At 41.5% G+C, this 17,839-nt stretch overlaps 1 protein-coding gene across 6 annotated transcripts in view; it reads right to left on the bottom strand.

Annotated features, from left to right (window-relative positions):
• LOC150046401 (uncharacterized) overlaps positions 1-17,839 on the bottom strand; it is a 172,041-nt gene that overhangs the window by 64,745 nt on the left and 89,457 nt on the right. The window contains exons 1-2 of one of the 6 annotated variants that reach the window (XR_016539677.1): positions 12,739-12,824; positions 11,377-11,580 (exon numbers count right to left, since the gene is read on the bottom strand). The exons of 4 other annotated variants lie outside the window; for them this stretch is intronic. Coding sequence is in view for 1 of the 2 variants with exons in the window: in XM_090358278.1 (XP_090214404.1) it covers positions 11,377-11,462 (86 nt within the window). In the remaining variant the exon portion in view is untranslated. Of the gene's footprint in view, positions 1-11,376; positions 11,581-12,738; positions 12,825-17,839 lie in introns of those variants that run through there. One more of the 6 variants, XM_090358278.1, reaches the window with a different exon arrangement.

The raw sequence follows: 17,839 nt of genomic DNA on the forward strand, positions 1-17,839 counted from the left end.
TGTAGTACCTCATGCCACAGTGTTACAGTCAGCTTTAAAGCCCCGGATCAACATGATTCATTGTTTTGGCTTTGTGGGGTAGTACCCTACCTTTCTCCTTCTCCTTCCCACCCTGTTCCCCTCTGTCTCCCAGTTGCCTTCCCAAATAACCAGCAAAGATAACCACCAGCAACCAAGATATGCCCTTTGAAGCTTAGGTAGCCAGGAGAAAGCATCTCTTTCAAAGAGTTCTAGAAATAGTAGAGTTCATTGACACTCCTTGAATCATGTGCCCAAACCTCAAGTAATAGCTCTGGAAAGCAGAAAAGACTCCTCTCATTGGTTATTGGTTAGGACCAGGTTACATGCTTACTTCTAGAATGGGAAAGGGCCAGTCAGAGCTAAGCTGAATAGACCTGGTCTCCATGAGGATGTCACAAATTGGGACTGATGGAGTTAGCAAAAATAATTCTAGCTAATGGAGTGGGTAACACTGTTCAAAAAGAAATGTATTCATTACCTGACTTATATAACTGTAACCCCTCTGCATATCATCTTTACACAAAATCTTTTGAAAAAATAAAACATTCCAGCTGGGTAAACAATAGGAGCACTCCTATTCGAGGGCCATTATTCCTTCTCCAAGGATGTAAGTTTATAAAACTTGAGGTAATGTAAGAATTCCCCATCAAGTTCATTGAAAACACTCATTTCAGGGCCTTACCTAACCTCATAGATTCTGATCCCAGGTACATGGATGGATATTATGCAGGAACATATTTTTACAAGTCTATAAACAGAGAATGATATCTTGAGAAGTGATGACAATAGGAAAAACATCTTTCTAGCAGTTCTCAGTCCTTCTTAATCAAAATTATACCTGTAGGTTTTTTTTTTCCTCAAAAAACAAATCTCAAGTGTTTCCTGACCATGGACCAAACCAACATTTGTAGAGATAAGACCAGTAAAGTGCAGGCTGCCATTGATGTGCAGGAGTTTCTGTTGTACCCCCCCCCCCGAAAAAAAGGGTTTCTCAAACTGCAGAAAATATGAAATAAGATAAGGATCTTCTCAGAATTCAGCTTAAGATTCAACAGGGTTAGAGTTGGGCCTGAGATTTTGTATTTCTAACAAGTTCTTAGCTGTTGATAGTGTTCCTAAAGTGTAGATAGTAATATATGTCTTTCTAGATTCAGGAGGTTCTTGTGACAATTACATGATGGCAATTTTGCCAAATGTAGAGCAAGGCAGGAAGGAAAACATATGAATTAGAGCCCACTATCTAGATAGCTAATCTTCCATACAGAGAAACTCCCTCCTATTCCCCTCTTGTTTCATACAATTTGCAAAAAGATGCTACTGCATTTAAAGATTAAATCCCAAACCAAAGTTTGAGAAGGGGCTATTTATGGTTGTCATGTCAAACCTCATTATTTCTTAATTCAAGAAACCATGATGCTAAAGAAGAAAATTAAAATAAAACAAACAAAACAAAAAAGATGGTTTCTTTGGGTAAAGCCAGTGAGTTCCAGGATCTTGTTTGCATCCTGTTTGTGTCTATTGTGTCTCAGTTCTGTACTGTACAATCCATTCCATAGGGAGACAGAGTCCTGTTGTTTACTTTTTTTTGGGCCAGTCCTGGGGCTTGAACTCAGGGCCTTTGTGCTTTCCCTGAGTTTCAGACCTAGCACTCTACCACTTGAACTACAGCACAACTTCTGTGTTTTTTTGAGTAGCTTCTTGGGTCTCTCAGACTTTCCTGCCCAGGCTGACTTTGAACCATGATCCTCACATCTCAGCCTCCAGAATAGCTAGGATTACAGGTGTAATCCACCAGTGCCCAGTGTTCTTTACATTTTAACTAATCAAAGCACAATTGCATCAAGCAGAAAAGGAGTAAGGTGCTAGACTGTAGCATTCAAGAATATTACTGAATTGGATTTTCCCAACAACTCTGTGGTAAAATAAGGGAGGGTAGAGTGCAATGGTAGAGCACTTGCCTAGTTTACATGAAGCTCTGGGTTCCTGTCTCTAGCACTGGGGTGGTAGTAGGATGCCCTATAATTTTTAAACACTCAGTTCACAAATATGGACACACTACCAGGTTAACTCCCATGCCACACAGCAAATGGCCAGGAAAGAATTCCAGATCACTTCTTCTGGAACCTAGCCAGGTATTCCTGGCCTTGAGCTAATGAAAACATTTGGAGAGAGAGCAGAAGTTTGAGGGGTTAGGAAGCACTAGGGAGGCAGGGGAGAGATTATCTCTGCCGATCCAATTAGTCTCCATGGATCCTTCAACAGAGAATTCAAAGGAATGGGTTTTTTTTGTTTTGTTTAAATTTATGAGTATAGTCCAGTGCTTGTTAGAATTTCAAAGCTTTTGCCTTGGAAGTTCCAACAGGCTTACTGAGAGACTTTTGAAATGTTGAGTATAAATTGAAAGTCTAAAAAACATTCTGGAGCCAAGAGCACTGACATATTTTTGGATAATTGTAGGAAGAATTACTGAAGTGAATGCTTTGCAGAGCCATACCCTGAAGTTTATTTGTTGCAGTTTTCTGCACTATGCAAGGAGAGAAAGAGAGATGAAAGGAGAGAGAAAGAGAGCACATATTAGTATTTGTGGTGCGGGAACAAAAAGGATTTTGGTGCAATGATCATAGAAAAAGTGGTCTTGAAAAAGCATTTTTCAACCAGAAAAAAAAAGTCATCTTTAACCCAGTGTCCTTGGCTCACATCTCTAATCCTAGCTACTTAGGAGGCTAAGATCGGAGGATCACAGTTCTAAACCAGCTCTGGCAGTGAAGTTCATGAGACTCTTATTTCCAATTAACTAACAAAAAAGCCCAAAGTAGAGCGGTGGCTCAAGTGGTAGAATGCTAGCCTTCCATGAAAAAGCTCAGGAACAGTGCCGAGACTCTAGGTTTAAACCCCAGTACCAGTATACACACACACACACACACACACACACACACACACACACACACACAGTGTCATCCTTTGGCTGGGCACCAATGGCTCAAGCCTGAAATTCTAGTTGTACAACAGACAGAGATCTGAGAATTGCAGTTCAGTAAAGTTTGTGAGAGTACTATCTCTAAGAAACAACTTTAAACAGCTGGAAGTGGAGCTGTGTCTCAACTGGTAGAGCACTAGCTTTGAGCAAAAGAAGCTCAGGGACAGCTCCCAGAGTTCAAGCCCCAGGACTGCCCCCCCCAAAAAAAGTCATCACTCATTGATTAACATGCATTGTACTCACAAACTAATATATTGAATCAAAACCCTTTTGTTCAACTACTTTAAGATAATAAAAATAAAACAAATACATTTCTCTTTTACTTTTATTAGTCTTTATTTACTGTAGACTTGTTCATAACTAATAGGACTATCAGGTAAAATTGTATCCTGGAAAAACCTGGCCTGCAACACAGTGCTTATATTCATTGTTTATTTAATTCTACCTCGGCTACTTGACATATAGTCAAGCCTTTTTTATTCAAATTGTATTCAACTAATGAAACAAGCATTTTCTTTGCCAAGATGGTCATCCAAAGGACTATTTTTTCTTTTTTACACACACACACATACACACACACACACACACACACACACATATATAATTGTCTGGATGATGTATAGAGGGATTACAGTTACATTTGTCAGGTAGTAGGTACATTACTTCTTTTTTTTTCATGTCTTGGTCCCCATTTCCCTCCCCCCACTTCCACCCCTCATCTTGTTTTCCCCCTTCCCTATCCGATTTCAAATAACCAAATATGCATATATACAATATATCAGATAACAAAGTAAAATACTGTAACAATAAGAGATAGCCAAGGGACAGCAAAAGAGATGAGAGATAACATAGTACATGAAAGACAACAATCACTCATTATATTACTTCTTTTTTTATTGTAGTCAGTCATGGGGCTTGAACTCTTGTCCCTGAGCTCTTCAGTTCAAGGCTATCACCCTACCCCTTGAGCCACAACACCACTTCTGGCTTTCTGGTGGTTAGCTGGAGATAAGAGTCTCATGGACTTTAGTGCTCAGGCTGGCTTTAAACTGAGATCCTCAGATCTCAGCCTCCTAAGTAGCTAGGATTACAGGTGTGAGCCACTGCACCCGGCTGGTACATTACTTCTTGAACTTCCCATGTTTTCCTCCCACTTCCCTCTACCCCCCCTTCCCCCTTCCCAATCATCTTGTTTTTCCCCTTCCCTTCCCTGTTTTAAATAAACAAATAAATGTATATACAATATATCAGGTACCAAAGTTAGATACGGTAACAACAAATAAATTGTTAGATAATCCTTTCTTTTGAACTTGGGAGACATGTGAGATGTCCCTTGGTTTTAACTTCTAAGTAAACTACTCATTTGAATGGAGAGCTAGAGTAAAATTTTTAAAAGTTTGAAACTTGCTAGAACATGATACATGGGAGCACATACTCCAGTGTGAAGTGTCATTGCATTCTTGGGAGCTAACCATGGCCACAGCCAAAGAAGGCTTTGAATGCACAAATGAATGCAGCTGCCTTTCTCTAGGCTCAGCGGCCTGAAGTTGTTGTCTTGCAACACCAAGTCCCTTGGCCAGATATTATGATTCATAAACAATAGGGTAAGCTTCAGGCATATAAAGGCCCTGGGCACTGAGGCTCTCTACATGACTATGTGATCACCACTGAGCTTCTTCCTTGCCAATTCCCTCCCACCCCCAGGCCTATCACAAAGGTAAATCCTTTTCCCCTTCTCTCCTTCTCACCAAGCCTGAGTCATCTCACTGACCCCAGCTGGTAGCTCTTCTATCTTCTAGCCAGTAGAACTTCTCCATACACCACCACACTGCCACCTTCTGGCATTCTCTGGTCAGCTGTCACCCAGACCTACCCTTTTCATTTTCTGGCTAGACTGGAGGAGGTATAATGCCATTCTTAGCTGCCCTACCCACCCCAGCAAGTAAAGTGGAGTTATCGGCTACATTCACCTATTCCCCAGTGAGCCATCCAGAAGTTCCATTCAGTGTCAGGTCTGAAGCTGTGTAAATTAAGGCAATCAACAGCATTACTAGTTAATTACTATAATTAACATTGAATGCAATATTTATTATTAGTAAATAACCTTAGACACGCTACTTTACCTCTTCAGTCCCCATTTTCTCACATACAAAAGAGGAAACATAACAGTACCTCCCTTAGCCTGAAGTTCTGAGTTGAGTTCTAGCTCCAAGATGGTGAAAGAGCAGTGCTTTCCAAAGTACAAAGCACTCAAACATTCCATCACTGCTAGCTATCTTCATCTGTCATGGCAGGGTGGAAAATTATCAACTAACTTGTGCCAACTACCCTTACTGGGGCCTTATATACATTGTATTATTAATCCTGAAAAGTTGCAATGAAAATGGCACCATACCCATTTTATAGATGAAGAAGTGGAATGCTAAGACTTTGAAGGACTGTCTCTGATTCACACACTTTCGTAAGTGGGTAAACGGCTGGAATATGAGATGGGCTCCAAGCCTGCTCCCCAATTGGTGAAAATGGAGGTAACCAGGGAAAAAAATTTAAGGACAGCTGGTGAGAATAGTGAAAAGGCTGGTGTCATAGACACTCTGTGCTTAGCTGCCTCACAAGTGGTACACGCTGAGAGTGTCACGAATAGTGTGTAAGAAGTGATTGTTCAGGCAGGTATAGCAACAATAGGCTTTAGGAAATGATTTTTCACTACTTTTGTTAAATCTTAATTTTCCCCACTATAATGTGAGACAATGCAGACTGACTTTACTTCTAGCTTGATTCAGTTCTCCTATTCATATTTATTTTTTTTAAAAAAATAGTTGTTTTTAAAAATTATCTTCAAGTAGTTGTATAGAGGGGTTTCAATTTATCATGTCCGTGTATGAGTACAATGCATCTTGATCAATGTCACCCCTCCAAATTCTTTCCCCTTTCTCTCTCAACCCCACTTATCCCCTCAACGTTCCTACCTCTGTTTTCACCTGTACACGTGGAATATTATGACTTTGATTGCCTGCCCTTCCTATCTTATTTATTCCTTATCTCTAACTCTTCCCATCTCCCTGTACATTGTTCCTACCATGATCATGAATTCTTATAACCTTTTGCTAAATGATTATTGGGATGATAATGCATATATCCTCTTACCCAGCAGTGCTTCTGTTGAGAATATTTTCCCAAGATAAAAATACTCTCATATAGGAAGTGGGGGTGTGGCTTAAATGGTAGAGTGCCACTCTTGGGCAAAAAAGCTAAACAAGCATATGAGACCCTGAGTTCAAGTACCAATACCAACACACACACACACACACACACACACACACACACACACACACACACACACTGTTTTGACTCTAGATTGCCTAGAGTCAAAAATGCTTGCCTAGCATGCACGAAGCCTTGGATTCAATTTCTTGGTGCCACATACACAGAAGCAGGCAGAAGTGGTGCTGTGGCTCAATATGGGATGACATATGCACAAGTACACATCTTGTAGCATCTTATTCTAAATGAGAACTAACCTACAGTCTAACAAAATGAACAACAGGAAACTGGAACTTGAGGTGTGTTAAAAGGGTGAGGTCTAGGAGCAGGGGTGGGAGGAGATGAATGAAGAGAGGAAGGGTGGAGAATGCAATCATACACTCAATGTCTATTTATGAAAATGGAGCTGGGAAGTTTGAGGGGATGGGTGGAATTGAGAGAAACGCAGGAGAATGATGAAAGCCATGACATTGATCAAGATGCATTGCACTCAGAGACGGATATGTTGAACGGAACCTCCTTTGTACAGCTACTTAAAGATAATTTAAAAAGTTAAAAAAAGGAAATTCCTAAATACGTCTTCACAAATGGGAAAGGAGAAGAGAGGCTTCTACAATAACCATTACCATTGATTACGTGTTATCATAATAAGTTCTCTGGTTTCATGATGTTTGTTTTACTAGGTTTTGTGAAAAATAGTCATTTCTCTGATCCTGAACATAAAACCTCCAGCCTCTTGTAGTTTCTCTGCAATAGAAATAGTTCTAATAATGAGAAGATTCACCTTCTCTCCGGATTCCTACTCAATTGTGAATTAAACATCGAATGATTCAAACCCAAACATGTAAATCTGTTTGTACACATTCGTAGAAAGCTCTCATACATTTGCTAAAAAACCTACACATTAATATTGCTTACTTTGCATCGGGGGTAAATGAGGGTCTCCCAGATTTCCTCAGAACAGGCTGGAGTTAAGTAATCTTGCACGGTTTTCATTTTACTGTGATAAATGCAAAGCTATTAAATAACCTTTTAAAGAGTTGGTGTAATTATCTGTAAACAGTAATGTTATCAAAAAAAAAGGTCAAGTTGTCCTGCCACTACATGTTTATGGATATAAACTGGATTTATGTTTCCATAAAACAGGCACCGACTAACTAGATTAATTCTACACAAACTAAACCAACTGTAGTAATATTTAGACACAATAAAATGATGCCAATTAAAACAATTTTATTTTTTGTGTCATATTGATTAATGGTGCACTAAAATTAACCAGAGACCTGAAACTCAGAATGGTTGGCAAAAAAAAGAAGTTACATCCCCATCTCAGTAGTCTTCCCAACAAGAAGAGCAGTTAAGTGGCATGGTGGTGAGTAGTATGAATATTTAATTAATAATTAGTCATGTAATTTCTCCTCAGGAATTATTATCCCTCAAACTGGTTTGTGAATTTAATTATTAGCAGACTTTTTGTTTCCATGTCCCCTCATTACTGTCAGGATTGATGTAACATAAACTTCATTAAAAATTAAAGCAAGAGTCTTAATTACAAGGCTACCCTGACTGAAGTTAGAATTAGCCAAGTCACTGATGTGCAAATGGCTACATTATTTAAGAAACGTGCTGGAAGTGGTTATGCTAATGTAGGAGGCTCTCAGTAGCAGACCTTTTCACTGGCACTTGCATATTCATTAAATGCACTATGCAAATTTAATGTAGCAGTCTTAGTAATGCGTTGTTAATTTATTCAGATTTATTGAGTACGACTTGTTAAAAAAAAAGTACAAATTTAATTACTCTATCTAGTAAGGATGATGTTAGGAGATAGCAGAGGTTTCCGATGTGTTGAACTGGCTCACTGTAGTTTGACAGAAGACTTGGTATCAGAGAACACAATTTTGATAACTGGGCTTGAAAGAATATTTGATTTACTTATGGAATGATCTAAGAAATCACAGAAATTGCAGACGGTCCTTCCCAATAGGAAAGTAAAAAAAAGTCTCAGTTGTATTAGCTTAAGAGCTAAAGCAGAGCTGAGTCCACAGCCTAATGGTCATAATGACTCTATAGAGACCACTAAAGGTTATGGATTGAGATGGGGGTGGAGTAAACTGTCTTTGTGGAAAGTTCACTGGTGACTACCTACGCCTCCACTGTGCACTGAGACCCAGTGGAGCAGACAGGAAGCCTCACTCACCACCCTGCAGGTTAAAAAAAAAAAGTCTCTGGTGTCCCTCTAGGGTGTTGTTGTCCTTTTAGGTAGTGACTATACTGGAGCCCCTGATTTTTCTAGGGAAGCCAAACCCAGGATGTGTGAGGGAGAAATTGTGTTCTTGTTTCAAAGAAACCAGTTCTCTGTAGCCTTAACATGGACTCCTGTCTCTGCTAACATTTCCTAGGTGGCATGCGTACCTCTCAGGTCTGGAAAGCCCTGTCTTGTAGGTTTACCTATTTCTGAGCTACAGGTGAAGAAACTGAAGCTGAGATGGGGAAGATGACTGGGAAGGTAGCACAGAGGAATGCCAGTGCTGCCCAAACCTGATTTCACAGTCCTGCTCTCCAGCCCCTCTTCTCTGCCCTTACCTACTTTCCTATGCCCCTACCTTTACATCTTTTGACCCACGCCCACCATTCTTTAGTCCTCCCTCTTCTTTCAGAAATTCCTCTCATCTCCCAACTCCAAGTTGCTATTGGAGTCCTTTCTTAAATTCCTCCATTCCTTCCTCTCCCATCTTCCTGTTCACCCTTTCTTCTTCCCTTTTCCTTCTCCTCTTCCCTCTACCATCTGTCCTCTCCTTACCTCCACCTCAATTCTTCCCTCTTCCCCTCCCTTCAACTCCTCTTCTTTTCCAATTCTCCCTTCTTTCCTCTATTTCTGTTTCTCTCCTCTCCTCTCCTCCTCTCCCCTCCCCTCCTTCCCTTCCCCTCTCCTCTCCTTTTCTCCCATGACTCCATCAACATATGTATAGATGGGAGGTGTGTAGACAGAATTTTAAAAACTGAAAAAGATTGGACACATTTTCCCCTCCATCACAGGCTACACATGTGTAGGCTACATTTTGGGATAAAACTAATTGAAGTTCAACAAAGCAATTCATACAACGAGACTAGTGGATGAGAACGAGACTAGGAATGCACTCTTCAGCCCAAGGTCATGAGATGGCTGTGTAAGTAGCTGATAGTAAGCAGCTAAGTGGGCCCACCTGTCATTTAGGAAGTTTCAGGGGTTTTTTGGCTTCTGTAATCACAAAACCTAGTTGAGTATTATTAATCTGATTCATATTTTATCTTAAGTTCTATGTGAGGGAGGGGACTACTGCTTCAGATTGGTTCATCTTTTGGAGAAAAACAATATATACTTTACACAGCTCCAGTAATGACCAGGCTAAATTATTACTATGTAGCACAACAGGTGCTCAGTTCTCAGCACCCATCTTTGGAAGCCTTCCAAGCTCCCTGGTCTATTTGGACAATCCAACCTGCACACATTGATCTCCATGTGAGCAGTTGGACAAGCGCCTAAGTATGGACATGTGACATGATCACACACCATCTCTCTGAGGTCCTATGATTCAATGGAAAGCACTTCTCGAACTGAGTGTTCAAATGTTGGTTACTTTGCTGGAAACTCTGGGAGTGGGACCAAAATTGCCAAGGAGACCAGGTCAGTGTGACTTTCTTCTCAGCGATTCATTTTTCTAAGTAACACCCTGAGTGGTGTAGATTTCCAAGTTGCTCGTGGCTTTGCTTAGCCTGCCCTCCTGAAGTGATGGTCTTAATCATAAATTTTAATTGGAACAGGATCCACCTCAATTTATTCCTAATGCCTCCGCAAAGCAGAACTGTTTCGAGGAATACATTGAGATGGATTTTTATTCCGATGAACAGTTTGACTCAGTTAAAGGGCTGTTAACCCACTGTTGCCCTCTGATAACTATCTAAGTCATGGATGGCGCGTTGCTAGACTTGCCAGAGCTAGTGAAGACAGGACAGCCATTGACAGCCTCATATGGACTTTGTTCTCTTCCTCCTCTACTCACTCCTACCCCAACTTGGCCTGGTAGGAACTTCCACCAGTTAGTGTACTCTCAGCTACTCTCCTTGAATTGAAAGCAAGATCTGAGTTCTTATTCCAATTCTAATTCACTTTCATTTTAAAGAACTGATTCCTGCAATTGCAAGAGTTTGGGAAGCAGGGCTGGGAGGTTAGCCTAGTGGTAGAGTGCTTGCCTAGCATACATGAAGACCTGGGTTCGATTCCATGATACCACATATATAGAAAAGCCGGAAGTGGCACTGTGACTCAAGTGGTAGAGCACTAGCCTTGAGGAAAGCCCAAGGACAGTTCTCAGTCCCTGACAGTTCAGTCCCCAGGATTGGCCAAAAAAAAAAGGTTTGGGAAGCCAGGCACCAGTGGCTCACACCTGTAATCCTAGCTACTCAGGATGCTGAGATCTGAGGATCACAGTTCAAAGCCAGCCCAGGCACAAAATGTCTATGACTCTTATCTACAGCTAACCACCAGAAAACCGGAAGTGGTGCTATGGCTCAAGCAGTAGAGTGCTAGCATTGAGTGGAAGAGTTCAGGGACAGTGGCCAGGCCCTGGAGTTAAAGCCCCACAATCAACCAAGAGAGAGAGAGAGAGAGAGAGAGAGAGAGAGAGAGAGAGAGAGAGAGAGAGAGAGGGAGAGGGAGAGGGAGAGGGAGAGGGAGAGGGAGAGGGAGAGGGAGAGGGAGAGGGAGAGGGAGAGGGAGAGGGAGAGGGAGAGAGAGAGAGTGTGTTTGCCAGCAGACCAGAAACACAAATAGGATTGCCATGATAGCTTGGTTATAGAATTCCTTACCAGCTTCTGCTTTGTAAGATCTACATATGATTAGACAAAGTCTATTCGAGTTACTGAGGGCAATCTCCTCTGCTTAAAGCCAACTGTTTATTAAAGGTAATGACAACCACATAGTGTTATCCTAAGAATACTTTCATTAATGTTTGGCTGAACAACTAAACACCACAAGTCAACCAATCTGATATGTACAATTAATTACCCAGTACAGGTTCCATGAATTATAACACATTCTTGTAATTCATATTCAATCCTTAGGATGGACTTACCTAAACTTGACTCTAGGTATAAAGAAGAAAGCAGGTACAAGGCCCTGCGGCTTCAGAGTCACCCAGCAATTCATCAGAATGTTCATGGCAAGCCTCAAATCTGGTGACTCTCAGGTATGTTTTCCCAAGGCAGGAATCAAGATGCTTTGTTAGTCATTTCTCTTTGAAGGTCTAGTTCAGTCAGATTCATAGGCATTTCCAAGCCTGCAAATGACAGGTAAAAGGACAGGAAGCACCAGCTATCGATCTTTGTAAACCAGAAGGTAAATACTCCTGATTGAACACCCAGCCGCACAGGCACACTCAAGAGACTTAGACTGAAATAGTGCCTCAGAAATTCCATTTCCACTGGGCAAACAGGAAAATGAGATGATGTTCAATTGATGTGTGTGAAAAGCAGAGCAATGGGGCATTTGCATCTATTTAATTAAGGAATGCATTGTAACCTCTATTTACTTCTGTTTAATTAAGGGATTGCTCATTTCAGAGAAGATACCATGCTGAGCCTTCTACTACTCTAGTGATTCAAAGCTCAACTAAGGATGTATAGGAAGCAGTTTGGTGATCTTAGCTCAGTCCCTAATGGTGGGAGCTTGGTATTACAAAGCCAATAAACCACCTTGCCAGACTCACAAAAAGAGGATCTAGGGACTTATCAAGAAAACGATCTCTTCAAGGTGCAGGAGGTCATCCCTGAGAATGTATACTATTCTGGAATTATCCTGACCAAAATTTAGCAGTACAATAATGGATTCATCATGGACTACCCAGCCATAATGGCAAAAAAAGAAAAGAATTTGAAAAATAGGTAGAATTTGATAGGACATTTCATTTTTCCCCCCTCTCAGTACTAGAGCTTAATTCAGGATATAGGTGCTGTCCCTTAGCTTTTTCCTCTCAAGGCTAGTGTTCTGCCACCTGAACCACAGTCCTCTTCTGGCTTTTTTTGTTGGTGGTTTATTGGAGATATGAGTCTCATCGACTTTCCTGCCCAAACTGGCTTTGAATCTTGGCTTCCAGATCTCAAGTCTTTGGGAGTAGCTAGAATGACAGGCCAGAGCCACTTGAGTCCAGCTCCTCTTTTCTTTCACAGTGAAATTCATCGTTAAGGTCCCACTGGAGGGTGACCACCCATAGAAGACTTCCTTGATACCCTCTTCTCTCAATGCCCAAGTACTCTGCATTGGGAAAGCACCTTACACAGCATAAATCACTTAGCCAAGTTCCATGCTAGATCAACTCAAAATCAAAGAGGCAAGATCTCATTCATCTCCACTACTTTTATTTAATGTGTGTTTGCTCACAAGTGCCATGGAGGAGGCTGTCTATAAATAGTTGTTGAATTAAAATAAGGACCTATACCTGGCTCTGATATTATACTCCAGAAAGGAGCACAGCCGGTTGGGTGAGGGGAGGGGCGGCCCTGACAGCAGCCTGCTCTGTGTAATTATCCTCTTCCGGTGAATAATGGGGCTTCAGCTCTGTGCCTGATTCTTTGATGAAGATGAAACTATTTAATCAGGTTTGGTTGCTCATCTCATCATCTTCCCCACATCACACCCTTCTCAACGAGTTCATTAGCTGGAAGAAAAATTGATGACCTCGTTAGTTCTGCACAATGGTTCACTTAGGACAAATTGGAGCTGTAGAATGTTGCTCAACTCTGCCTATGGTGGGACCTGATCTCACTTGGGGGACTGTTTGGATACAGGATAACCTTGCATTTATAGGGCAAGGTTACCTAGGAAGTTTTCCTTTGAAATAGTATCTCTTCCCAATGTAAATATATTGCTTCTAAGTTTTCTCCTCACTTCTCCTTAGTGAGGAATTCACTACCCAGTGCTGAGTTTGGGTCTACCTTCTCTCCAGTTCTCTGCTCAGTTCCCTTGGCCCTGACATCCGTTGAAAGTTTATCACCCTACAGCATCTTGGACTCTGGCCCATCTAGGAATTATTCACAGATATCCTCAAGGACATAACTTATGTGAATTTGGAAGCCACATGCACATTGAGATTGTAAATGACCCAGAGAAGAGCAATGAATCAGGACCATGGACAGGGCCTGGAGCCTGGTAGGCAGCAGTAGGCAATGGCCTCTGTAATCTTGCACAATGATCCAAAATAAAAAGGTGTGGTGAATTCTGATGCTGTCTTGGGGGGGCTCATCTTATTGTCAAGCATAGTACAGTAGCCAGAAGAGGCTGGATGGAGGACAACCCTCAGGGTGGGGAAGAAGTTAAAGGATCATGGTCTTTGGCAAGTATTTCTATCTCTTAAAGATTCTTTATTCCTCTTCTAACTTCACCCCATTTTCCTCAAAACTCCTATTTGGTTTCCCAAAGGCAGCTTTTTCTAGAAAGGCTGTTCTGTCCCCTACCATACTATCAGTCACTCCCATCTATGTTTTAGTTCTGTCTTGAACTCATCCATAAAGTCAACCTTGGTGCCCACTGGTAAGACTAATCATTGAAAGGAAGCATCCTTTTGTTTTCCAGAAAGCTTTTTCCTTTGCGTTCTTACTGTCAAATACAAGACTGACATCTATCTCATAGATATAGAACAGTTGCATGTTAAGTGATAGAACAAATGTTCTCAGTTGGTGGAGGATACAAAAGACCATGACCATAGGCTCAATGACATGTCAAAGGCCCTTGCTGAGTAGGAAGAAGCCCAAGGCCCAATGCAATGCATTGAAATAGGCAGACAGCCAGTCCATGGCCGGACTGGTATTATATCTTGGAATTTAACCAGTTGCTTCTGGACCACACAGTAAAGTTATTAATGCCAATTCAGCTGTTTATACTGGTGACCATGTTTGTACTGACTGAGCTTCTACACTTCTTCTCCTTCCTTCTCCTCCTCTTCCTCCTCCTCCTTTTCCTCCTTCTCCTCCTCCTCCACCTTTTCTTCTTCTTCTTCTTCTTCTTCTTCTTCTTCTTCTTCTTCTTCTTCTTCTTCTTCTCCTCCTCCTCCTCCTCCTCCTCCTTCCCCTCCTCCTCCTTCTTCTTTTTCATATACTTTGTATTTAAAAATATTCTTTACATGCAACCATACAACCCTCTGGCTCATTACTGGACTATACTCAGAAATTTAGGGCATATTAAGCAAGGGTGATACTCATCCCAGAGAGGAGACCAGAATGGGGCCATCTGCTTATGAGGGAAAAGCCCATGTCTGCCTTTAAATAGGGAAGACATGGAGGAAGCTGTCCTAGACAGCCACTGAGGTGGCACACATCAATTGAGGTGATGGGATTTCCACTCTGGAGTTTGCCATCTACATGCCACAAATGTATGTTGCTGCATCTTTTTCCCACCAAATACATCTTTTAATACCCCAATCTGAAATTTCTACAAGGGTCCATCTTGGTTCAAGAATCTGTCTTGAAGTCAGAAATTAAGTTGCCACATAGAAAAGCTTTCCCCTTCTGCAATTTATGTTCACTCAAGATAAACTTTCAGAAAAGGAGCGTGTGAGTTCTCTGTCTACAGTAAAAATAACATAGGAAACTTTCACTTAGAAGTAAGTTTAAGGCCTGGGAGTGTGGTGACTCCCACCTGGAATTCCAGCTATCTGGAAGGCAGAAATTGGAAGGATGATAATTCAAGGCCAGCTCAGGAATCCCTCCTCCCCCTCAAAAACCATTTGTGAGATTCTACCTTAATAAAACAAGCCAGGCATGATGGCATAAACCTATAATCCTAGCTACATGGAGAGTGTAGGTAGGAGGATGATAGTATGAGGTTTGCCTGAGGTATAAGCAAAACCCTACAAAAGAAAATTACTAAAGGAAAAAGAGCTAGGGATACAGTGTCTCCCTCACAAACGTGAGGCCCTGATCTCAAATATCAGTCTGCGAAAAGAAAAGAAAAGAAAAGAAAAGAGAAGGAAGAGAAATGGCGCAGGGAGAGAGAAAAGAAGATTGGAAGAAATAATAAAGGAAGGAAGAAAAGAAAGAGGAAAGGAAGGAAGAGGAACCAAGAAGGAAGGGGGGAAAGGAACTGTAAGCAAGAAGTAGACAAAAACTGTCCAAAGACAGGGTTTGGCAATGCTTCTAGAGAGCAAAAACACATTGGGTGAGTTCCCCAAAGGTTAGGGTGGAGTCTTATCTGGACCTGCACCCCACATTGCTCCCTGCTGAGATATTCAGAAAAGTACAGGCCAGTACAGAGCCGGCAGCTGGTAAATGAGAACAACTAGTCCTCACAGTATGTGGGCAGATGGAACATAGAAAAGATGCGAGAGAAACTAATGTTGAGTAGTAAAGGGTATTCTCTGCTAGGGGCACAATGGAGTGTCAATGATGAACACAGAACTCAAACCCAGCACATGATGTGATCACTCCATATATCCAAAAGAAACATGAACTGTTCTGAAAGATCAGAAAACGTGAGAGCATGCACAGTGAGATGAATCATGCTCAGACAAGGTGCCCATTCACTTCAACCCTGACAAGGTAAACTTAGAACTCAAATCGCACACTTGCACAACAAAGATCCTGTCATTTTTGCATAGGTAGGACACTGCTTGAAATGTCTGTGAAGTGAGGGCAAGAAGTTAGTTTCATTAAAAGAAATCTGCCATCTCCCTTCCACTGGGCTTGTTACAAAGCTGTCTCTTTAACACTCAGCACAGAGAGCGACATCTGGTCACATAGCTTCCTCAGGAATTTCAAGGACTTTGTTCAGAGCCAATTAAGCCACCTGTTCTATCTCCCCCTGTAGCAATGTGAATAGACAGAAAGGGTTAATGTGATTTTCTAAAGCACTGTTTCCCTGTCCCCTACACTCCCTCCCTATACTTAGCAAATGCCACTCTGCCCTTTCCTTGCTTTCACATGGAAATGTCAACTAAACAGGAAAGGTTTGACGTTGACAGAGAGGAAACAGGATTCCATTTTCTGACAAGCTGACAAGTGGAAGAAACTCATCTATTATACGGCTGGAAGCTATGGCGTTCCCTCTCATTTATTATAGTAGTCCTTATCTGTAGCTTTCCCGAGAGAAGTATACCTATATTCCAGGGCAAAGACAGGAAGCCTAAAGTGCTTTTCCATTTTGCTTTGACTGTGGTGTTTTTTAATAAGCCATTATCTTCGAGACCTTTCTCAGGAAGAGCGGTGTTCTGCTCGTGTTCTGTCTGCCTCTCTTTGCCTCCTACCCTTGTGGGTGTTCTGGGCCTTTCTCATGGCCTGGAGGGAGTCTGTTCTATGACCAGGCTCCTCTGAGATAGAAAAGCAAAATGCACTCGTTGCATGGGTACCATGTGGTCTGTCACCCAAGCAATCATGTTTCTTAAAAGCAACCTGGAGAACGTAGCTGTAGTCCTGTCCCTCTGTGGCTCTGCTTTGTTGCCAAACAGGACATGCAGCAATCTGCAATTCTTTCCAATAGTGTGGAGAATTGTTGCTGTGCAGGAGAGGTTTAAATTGAAGTGACAGAACTTCCTGCTTTAGTCTGTTCCAGATGCTATAAAAAAAAATGACAGGTCCAGGAGCATGTCCTAGTGGCAGACTACTTGCCTAGCATACACCAAGCCCTGGGTTCAATTCCTCAGTACCGCATACACAGGAAAAAGATGGAAGTGGTGCTGTGGCTCAAGAGGTAGTCTTGAGAAAGCCCAAAGGACAGTGCCCAAGCCCTGAGCTCAAATCCCAGGACTGGCAATAATAATAATAATAATAATAATAATAATAATAATAATAATAACACAACAACAAAAAGTAGGCCCTCTCAGATTAAATCTTTGGGAAGCCCCCTCCAGTATTGGTGGGAAATGCAAGTTATATTCTGACTGTGTAATGATAAGACATGTATGTGTTTATGTCTCTGTCTGTATCCTCATCTTTCAGCTCTGCCTCTTTCTACATATTCATCTTCTTCTCTTCTGCTATAGAGAGGCAGTGACTGGTAGCCACTCTAGGCTACAGTGTATGATGGGAAAGGATATGGCCTCGTGTGTGTGTGTGTGTGTGTGTGTGTGTGTGTGTGTGTGTGTGTGTGTGTTCTGCCAAATACCATGGGAGGGCTCTAATTAGCTCAGTCAATCACCTTTAGCTAATGTCCTTCTTTCTTTTGGACTGCTCAGTAAGACTATCTCCAAGATCGGGAGCTGGATATCACCAATGCTATTTGTCTCTAAAATCTCATAATTGGTATGGGTGAAGATTCCTCCAAATAAACAGCATCTTTGACAAATAAAAACAGATTATAATCCCTACACATTAGGAAGACTAAATATTATCAACAAATGGAAATGATTCCCATTAAGATTCACATAACTTCATCCTTGCTTGGGGAATTCACAATTTCACTTCATCATTGTGAAAGCTAACTGAAACTAACCTCACATACTGCACCTCTGATAATTCTATTTTACTCCCATATTTCAATGGAATTTTTGTAGGTTCATTTCCCAGGAAGCAGGTTCTAAAACTGAGATTTATGAATAGAATGGGGGTGAG

This window comes from Megascapheus bottae, chromosome 25 (genome assembly GCF_031878675.1).
Source record: "Megascapheus bottae isolate mThoBot1 chromosome 25, mThoBot2.hap1, whole genome shotgun sequence".
Taxonomy (NCBI): domain Eukaryota; kingdom Metazoa; phylum Chordata; class Mammalia; order Rodentia; family Geomyidae; genus Megascapheus; species Megascapheus bottae.